Consider the following 9,694-nt stretch of genomic DNA (forward strand, 5'->3'; position numbering starts at 1 on the left):
CGTTTCCTCTCCCCCGCAACAGAATGGAAGTGACAAAGGTAAGGCCTCGGGTACACCTGGTGCGCGCAAACGGAGCGCATGGCGTCACGTGCACCTGTTGGCCCGAGCGATCTGTGGCCGGAGATCCAGAGCGACGGGGAGGACGTGGCGGAGGCGTGGGCCGGGAGGCCACGTGAGGGGTGCGCCTTCATTGGTTGAACCGCTCGCGTGACACGGCCGCCGCGCGACAAAATGAAATCTTTTTGTCGTCTGAAAACGCCGTCGCACCTCCTAGCGTGCGCGCTCGTGTGCACTATGGCCGGCCCCATAGGTTCCCTGCATTCTGTTAGAGCCGCGCTGTCGCTCGCACTGTGGCCGCGACCTAAGATAAAGCCCGGGTACTTTGTATGTTACTATGCCAGTTCCCTGCACGCAAACCCGTCGACTCATTTCGCTATAGAGAGTTAAAGAATAGGGACCCCCAACTTCAGTCCTCAAGGGTCACCAACAGGTCAGGTTTTCAGGATATCCCTGCTTCAGCACAGGCGTCTCAATCAGTGGCTCAGTCGAAGCAGGGACTGATTGAACCGCTTGTGCTGAAGCAGGGATATCCTGAAAACCTGACCTGTTGGTGGCCCTTGAGGACTGAAGTTGGCACAGAAATGAATGCACTGCGCTAGGCGTACACGTAATTGGTGTGTACTAAAGAGGAATGTGTTTGTGATCCACCAAAAAATAGTTGCAAGAGTCTAAATCTTTGGGCAAGACGAATGGCGTAAACCTTAAAAAGTCTGTTAATAGTGTTAGCGCACAGTTATGTATGAACCAAAAATGTATTTGACGCAGGACGAGGTTTGATTGTATAATTAAATCAAAAGTATTTTTTCACAGCATGGCTATTGTAAATAATGGGACCGTACTAATTGATGTTTACTAATAGTGATAAATAAAAAGACGCCCGCTTTAATTTAATTTTAATTGTATCGGTCTGGTATGTAACATGATGCAAGATATTAAAATGAACGACCTTCATACATAGAACGCCTATTTTATGAAAGTTTGAACTCATTTTTAAGCATAACAAATGTAAAATATGATTTTAGTTATAGAAAAAAAAGGTTCCAAAAACTGTCCTAGCATTTGCACAACTGCAGCACTGAGGGGGTTAAAGGTTTTGATGCCGTAAAATGTGACCCCACAGAATTGGGGGGGTTGGGGGGGGCTTTAATGCGGGAATACTGGGCTCCACGCCCTTGTATTGTATTGTATGTCTTTATTTATATAGCGCCATAAATGTACATAGCGCTTCACAGCAGTAATACACGGGGTAATCATATAAATAACAAATAATAAATAGATATAAATAACAGGTCATGGGAATAAGTGCTTCAGACAAACGTAACATCTAGGAAGAGGAGTCCCTGCTCCGAGGAGCTTACAATCTAATTACCCGCCCTTATCACCGTCAGTGGAGGAAGTTAATGGAACACATTGCTAAAGCCACTAAAGGGCGTATAACCGTGTCCGTTAGTTACTTTTTTATTTAACTAATTGCCATCTTATAAAAATAGATTCCACATCCAGGTACAGTTTATTTATAATGGAAATCTGTCAAAATCCTATATACAGTGCCGTGTACCGCGCGCTGTACTGTAATTGTGAAGCGCTTTCCGTTCCATTGGGAGAAAAGTGTTATATGATATAAAGTTATTATTATTATTATTAGAATTAATATTATGTCGAGATCACCTAGACTAGTGGTGCGCAAACTGGGGGGGTGCGGGATTTTCCTGGGGGTGGCGCGGGATTTTTCTGGGGGGGGCGCAGGCGGTTGCAGAGGCCCCGCGCTCTTCCCCGAGGCATGTAAATTAAATGCCGGGGGACCGTGCGAGGCCTCTGCAACCTCTACTTACCAGGATTCAGCGGCTTCTGCTCATGTCGCCATGACAATGCGGCGTCAAATGACGCCGAGGGTCATGTCACTTGGGAGGGGGGGCACGAGCGCAGGGACCGAGACACGGGGGGGGTGCAGCCAAAAAAACTTTGCACACCCCTGACCTAGACCAGGGGAAACCAACTCCAGTCGTCAAGGGCCACCAACAGGTGAGGTTTTCAGTGTCCCTGCTTCAACACAGGTGACTCGATCAGTCCCTGCTTCAGCATAGGTGGCTCAATCAGTCCCAGCTTCAGCACAGGTTGCTCACTCAGTCCCTGCTTCAGCACAGGAGGCTCAATCAGTGGCTCAATGTCTCAGTCTCGACTGAGCCACTGATTAAGCCTCCTGTGCTGAAGCAGGGATCTCCTGAAAACCTGACCTGTTGGTCGCCCTCGAGGACTGGTGATGACCACCGCTGACCTAGACTGCTTGCATTTGCTTCTTTCTCCTTTCACTGGATCCACCATTTGGATGAGCAAAGCCAAGACTATAAACAACTGAAACAGCACACGACGTCCCCATGATTAATTCCCCATTTTTATAGCAGTGGCTGTTAATTAGATTTAATGCAGAGGTTCTGTACACCACCCCCGCACCCCCTCCCCGTCCCATACAGACCCAGAGCCCTTCAATACATTCCTCATCCTGCAAATCCCAGGGTGAAAATGTGCTGCTTTTCTTAGCCGTGAGTTATGCCACACACAACGTGGGAGATTTTCCCTGCTACTGACACTGAGCATTGTAAGACACTCGCACACTGGTAATTTGTACATGTATTTATTTTCCATTATGCAGAGTAAACAGTTCTGGAGACACCCAGGGGCCCATCCTCTGCACTGCACATTTTGGGTCTGGCCAAATAAATGCAGTCTGTGTTTGTTTAGTGTTACACAATTTCAGCAATTTCCAGCGTGTACATACTTGTCAGTCATTTCATTCAAATTTCATCCCCGTAAGAACGTCTTGTCAGAAGGACACAGGTCTTAGGTATACACAATGATACGGATTGGAGGCTTTTCCGGCACCGGTTCCCTTGCCACTGCCCCCCCCCCTCAGCCCCCCACACGCCCTCTAGTTTACTTTTCGGATGGCTTTTTTTGTATTGTTGCTTGCTTCTGTGCGAGGAATCCTGCAAAGCCCCCTGTTTGTTTTACTTCCACGGTAAAATGAGATTTGACCTTCTCAATACAAAACCGCAATAATAACAAAACAAAAAATCTTCCCCCCTCCCCCCCCACCTGCATGTTCTGTGTTCCCTCCTTTCTGCGTGTTAGGCTAGGTCCCCGCTAGCGCTGAGCGGGCTGCGGGGAATTACATATATAGATATATGTAAGTCCCCGCTCATGCAGTGTGCGCGCGGCGCCCGTGCACGTGCACACACGCTCACCCGCAATCGGCGCTTAGGTAAACAAAAAAACTATACTTATCCGCACGCTCAACTACCCGCAATGCCTCCCCCCCCTCCCCCGGCGATCATGCTTGGAGCGCTCTCCGAACATGAGCGCGCTCAGCGCCAGCGGGGACTTTACTCTGTGCGTGAGAAAGCGTGTCAGCTTTACCCAAATGAAGCAGTAAACCGCGCGCAATTTAGGAATCCTTCGCCAAACCGTACGACTCTGCATCACCTACGATTGGCTCTTTGGCCTTTCCAATTGAACGCTGTATTCACCAAGAATAATATGTACATGGTGCGCAAATTAGGTCATCTCTGATATCGCTTTTTGGCGCTAATTCAGAGAGCCGAGAGGAGTCACCAACGCAATTTCCCAACACCCAAAATCCCCATGCAAATCCAATGCGCAGTTACCATAGGGTAACGTTATAGAGACCGTGACCTTCTTCTATGGCAGAGAATTATTGTAACCCCGTTCGATACCTGGACGGCTTTCAACGCACGGCGGAGAAAAAAGGTCAGGCAATATATGGGTTGATAGGCTACACAAACCCCCTAACAATACACCGCCCCCCTCCACTTGCATACCAAAGAGGCTACTAAGGTCTTACTCACTGCTGTGGCAAACAAGACGTTAATCCCACCGCTATATGGATGACTTACAGATCTGTTAGCCAAAGCTGGCTATTAGGGCTGCAAGCCATTACATAAAGTAACCAAGCATTCCATATTTTACATTAACACAAATAAACATAATATTCTTTAGGTGGTCATTAACCCCTTCAGTGTCCGTGAGGCTACCTGTGTCCTCTCAAGAAGAGCCTAGGAAGCCTCAATGGTACAAAATGAAAATGTTAACATGAAAACCATCTAATATAGGGTCAAAGACCCCGCGACACTACCGGCCTGGCGATATCCCGTGGGCTAAAAAAAAAAATGAGCACAAATAAAAAAAGTCAAAATGGTACCAAAAAAAAACGTGCAATGCCAAAAATAAATCCCAAGACCTTAAACACGACCTGGTACAAGACCCCTTCATCTACAGCAATCCACATTCATCCTGTCCCAAGAGGGACCTCACTCATCGTTGTTTAAAGCCATGTCCTCAATTGCTTGAAGACTCATCTTCTTTCTTTAATGTATGTATGTATGTATGTATGTATGTATGTGTGTGTGTGTGTATGTATATCTTTATTTATACCACGCCAAAAGTGTACTCAGCGCTTCACAAAGAATACAGTACAAGGGAATTATAATAATACAATAAGCGCAGCAAAATTAGACAACAGGAAAGGAAATCCCTGCCCCGAAGAGCTTACAATCTAAGTGGTATGATGGGAGAGTTACAGAGACAGCAGGTGAGGGAATAAGTGCTGGACATGGCAGTGCTTGGCCACAATGGTTGGTAGGAGTGACTATGGGTGTGGGACAGTAGCCATGAGTGCAGGCTATTGGGATGCTTGATTTGTGAGGCGAGTTTTAAGGGTGGTCAGCATTAAATCAGATGGATAAGATGAATGGTTCGTGGTGGGAAGTATTTTGCTGTAAATCCCCTGCCCTGGATTAGACCCTTTTTTATGGTTGGACATCAGCCCGTAGGATATAACCAAGGCAGTAGTTCCAGGTAGTTGAGTTTTTTTTACCTTGAAGACCATGGAGAACCTCAACATAGATGTGGGAAGGGTTATTATTTTCTCATTAACCTTTTTGAGGCCAATGAGGTTACATAGGCTCCCCTCGAGAAGGCTTATCCAGCCTCGCTGGCAATGACGGGGTTAGTGAATCTTGTTTATGTTTCTTATGTAAAACATGTCATGTTTATATTTAATTTATTTCATAGCTTACAGCCATATTCATCACCTTTGGGTGATGAACAGGACTGCAAGTCATTCATATAGATTGGGGTTGTTAGGTGTGTTGGCGGTGGGGTAGGGGTGATGGTGGTAGGCGACCCGAAGTTTGTGTTTAGAACTGCTGGGGGATAGAGGTTGGAAATAATGTCTGTCATAGCGGTACGTAAGGCATTGACCAGCAATATCTTACTAGCCTCTTTGATACGCAAGGGGGGATGGGAGGAACAGCAGATAGTATATTGTTTGGTATATATATACATTCCTTGGTAGATCTTAGTGGCCAGCTATCCATGGGTTCACCATAACTAGCTGGCCACTTGGGCATCTCTGGGGTTAAAATATAACAATGCTGATAAATATTTATGGTAGTTTTATCCCGTATTCTTGCTGGGTTTTAGGTTACCGTGACTATGTATATTGTGGCCAGGTCAGAGACGCCTAACACTAGTCAAAGTTGGTGATAAAAATTGGTGGGATTTTGTGGCGGTAGCCTGATAACAGCAGGTATTGAAGCTTAAATAGCATGGGAATAACTAATTTGGTGTTAATTATTCATTTGCATATCGCTGTGGTAAAAAGCTGGCGATATTGCTTTAGTGAATAGGTTGATACATTGGCATTCAACACTGATAGGGTTACTAGGCGGCTTCTCCAAAAATACTGGACACAATGGTGAAAGGTATCTGCTCCATGCTGTTTCTTCCTCTCCTTGGCCCCACCCCCATGCACCTGACACCTCCTCCTGATTGGCTGCACTAGCCAGCCCCCGAGCCAGTCAGGTCACTAAGTCCAGAGAGGTAATACTGGACACATACATGTCCAGTATTACCCCTAATGTTTGACTGGACAGCGTGTCCAAATACATGACAGTCCAGGTCAATACTGCACACCTGGGAACCCTAAACACTGATGACGCCAGTGTCTTCATTTATCAACCGATCACGAATCTAGGCCATTGTTCCCATAAATTATCGGCAGCACCCATATCACTTCCCTTTATGATGTAATACTTTATACAGGAGATGTTGCATTCAGAATAGAAATTAATATAGCGGGAAAGGATGTACACAAGTTTACATTTGTGTATCACCAACGCAATGAAAGTAATTCTTTACTGCACCTTTCAAAATCGTATACCTGTACAACACATTTAACTTTCTCCTGATTCTTCTTTCACCTAAATCCCAACCCGCTAAAAATAGCGATGCAGGGGAGATATGTCTAGATCTAGAGTATCAATTCCTGATAGGTTGGCTCTCATGTTGTTTGGCCTTAACAATCTGAGACATACCTGAAGACTCTAGAGAAGCACGTTTGTTTGATTTCACAGAATGACCTTGCTATGAGATTGGAAAATTAACTGATGCTTTTTCTTGCAGATGGAGATGGCAGGAGGGAGTATGAAAGGGATACCAGCGGCACACCTTTGCATGGGGACGCAGCCCATCAGCAACTTATGTCCAGGGTTTTGAGTCCTTCCCTCCCTATGCCTGGTGGACTTGTCCCTCTCAGTACCGGCAGACCAAGTCCTCCACATGAACTGCGCCTGGACCCCCATTCCCAGAGCTCAGAACCCCTCCACCACCACCCCTACAAGTACCCAACAAGCTACGATCACTACTTAGGCGCAAAAACCAGACCGACACCCTACCCTTTGCCGAGCATCAGAGGACATGGTTATCATCACCATCATATGAACCCAGCATCAGCTAACATGTACTCTGCAGCTGGGGCGCCCAGCAGTTATGAGTATGGGCCAAGATAACATCTGAAATGAGAAAAAGATCTTTATTGAATGACTATTTAAAGCTATTAGACAATGGACGTTTTATGCATGATTTTAATTATTCAGTAGTGTATGCTTTGGATATTACATTACTGTTGAGATGAAAACTGCCCTTTCCATAAACTCATTAGGTCAGCTCTTCAGATTTCATTGTGGATCTGTGAAAATCTTGATGCCGCCACCGTGCAAACTGGATCCTTTCCACCCATTCCTGCTGGAGCTGTTCAGATTCTGCATCGTTAGAAAGAGCTGGGGCTGCCAATAAGGGCACTTGAGTTCGTGTCATTTGCCTGTTGAGTTGCTGTACTGGGAAAGGCTCAGACACCCGGGAGCAGATAGGGTGGACTTCTGTACATGTTCATTTTTCCCCAACGCAACATGTGCTCTTCTGAGCCTGGAGCAAAAGATGCATCATTACCCATCCCAACGGCTGCACTGGTAGATGAATGATAGATTCAGACCCCATCCACACAGGGCATTGACTTGTGCAAGGTCAGGGGCACTAGTCTTGCTTACAAGACGCCATATGCTTTCATTGTTTGTGTTGCTGTTGTTTTATTTTTTATTTTACGGAAATAAACATTGAGTTGACTCAGTGGCAGAGGAAAGTTGTGAATAACAAGTAACAATAATAACAAGTGTTTGTTATCTTCGCAGCGTTTTGGGAGTGAAGTCTTGCAGTTCTGCTCTGGCTCCTGTCCCATGAATGAATTTGCATGCATTATGTGCAGATCACAGTGTGCCCATGGCAAACCTCTTACCGCACAACGCTTATTTCGCCACTTAACCACTGTAATAAAACGGCTTTCGCAGTTTTGCATCATACGATTAATGAACACACTCCATCCATTAAAGAAGTCCGCCATGTTTTATTTCAAAGCCATTTAACTATATCCGACCACTTTTATTGTATTTTTTTATGTGATGGCTTATCAGGAAATGAGCGTTCGGTATCTAAAATGATTACACATTTGCAGTGTATTTTTGGAAATGTAAGTCTGACGATCTCCCCACAAGCTGTTCGATATGATACTGCCTTTTTTTTACCAGGTTGTAAAGTGTATAACTATTCTATATATATCCTATAGAGCAGTTTAGCTCTTATTAATTTGTGCCAAACCTTCTTATCAACTGTTAAACCCATTGGTGTTTGAAAAATTAACAGAGAATTGGTCTACTGGTATCTTCAGGACTGAATGGGTTCCTCTATTTATTTAGCCGAATAGAATGAAGAAGTTCTATTTATTTCCCAAACATCTTACCCAATAGTTTCCTAAAAAAACAAGGTCATTCCTTGCAACCTAAGAATCATATCTGCAAACATTGCAGATGCGGTTGTAGATATGTATGTTGATAACCATATCCTGTTAAATTTGAAAGTCACTGAATAGTTACTTTTATAAATGTTATTTTTTCTCTTTCTTTCTTTTTGTGGAAAGTATCCTTGCGCTGTTTTTCTCTCTGGAAAGAAAGGGACACGGGAACCAGAAACAAAATACCTTTCTTGATGTTTTTTGAAAAGCACCAGTTTTTTTTTTACATAGCATTGAAGCAGGGGGTCTCCGGAACCAAACCCCTTTAAATTTCAGCTCCGAGCACTCCGTGCTTCCCGTGATACTTAACTCGTAGGGGGTGCTGGTAGCCGAACCGGCTGTGGTTCATGCAAAGGCGGCGTTCAAAGCACTAGTGTCCCTCGGGCCAGTAAGAAGCCGTGACATCATCCTGTGCGGCCAGTTCCTACACGGATGACCAGGACCTTTCAGACAACGCTGAGGTACCGGCAACCCATACAGAAGTATGTATCCCAGGGAGGAGGAGGTCCCCAGGGCTGAAATTCATGGGGTTCAGGTCCAGAGACCCCCTGCTTCAATGCTATGTAACAAATAAAAATGAAGAACGTCCGCTTGGATCAGAATGAAAGTGTTAGTTGTTGGTCATCTCTTTGGACACACTCATAAAACAACTTTAGAAACAGTGATACTACTGATCACCAGAATGTGACCGTAACTTAAAAGACGTCCAGCAGGTGTATAAAGAGGGAGGAAAACGGGGGGCTTACACAAACACAAACACCAAAGCCATGGGGGGGTCGCCGTGCCATTGGCATTATTTGGCCACGTACTGTGGGTGGGCAACTCCAGTCCTCAAGGAGCACTAACAGGCCAGGTTTTAAAGATATCCCTGCATCAGCATAGGTGGTGCAGTCGAAGACTGAGCCACTGATTGAGCTGAAGCAGGGATATCCTGAAAACCTGACCTGTTGGTGGCCCTTGAGGACTGGAGTTTCCCACCCCTGCTCTAACACCACTTTATGTCCTCAAATTGGCTCATACTTCATTGCATCGGGTCTATTTTTGCCCCGAATTGCTCTGTGGTCTTACGAGACAGCTGCTATAATTGCCTGTCTTGTGCTTTAGATGAAACAATGGGGGTATGTATCAAGTATTGTAAACTGAAGCATTGCCCCAAATCTGGCGCAAACACCTTAATTTTTCACTCTGCGCGACTGCGTCGGTGCTCCATTATTTTGCCCCGATTTTCTGCGTCTCGCGCGACGAGCGTTTTTCGGAGTGGTTATAGGAGGCGTTGGGTGAGGAGAGCGTCAGAGCAATGCTATCGGGAGATGGGTCACACGTTGCACCGATAACTGGGGCCGTTTTCTTCTCGCTCCGCGCCAAATAAAACCGCCAGGTTTAGGTGGCGTTAAGCTCCGCTCGAAAGGGATCTGCGTCAAATGTAAGGAGCGA

At 45.6% G+C, this 9,694-nt stretch overlaps 1 protein-coding gene across 1 annotated transcript in view; it reads left to right on the forward strand.

The window, feature by feature from the left end:
- TBX1 (T-box transcription factor 1) overlaps positions 1-7,545 on the forward strand; it is a 28,682-nt gene extending 21,137 nt beyond the window's left edge. The window contains 2 exon segments of the mRNA XM_075568557.1: positions 1-38; positions 6,541-7,545. The exon segment at positions 1-38 is cut by the window's left edge and continues 63 nt beyond it. Coding sequence (XP_075424672.1) covers positions 1-38; positions 6,541-6,926 — 424 coding nt within the window. The 3' untranslated portion in view covers positions 6,927-7,545.
- The last annotated feature ends 2,149 nt before the right edge of the window (positions 7,546-9,694 follow it).

This window comes from Ascaphus truei, chromosome 13 (assembly GCF_040206685.1).
Source record: "Ascaphus truei isolate aAscTru1 chromosome 13, aAscTru1.hap1, whole genome shotgun sequence".
NCBI classification, from domain to species: Eukaryota; Metazoa; Chordata; class Amphibia; order Anura; family Ascaphidae; genus Ascaphus; species Ascaphus truei.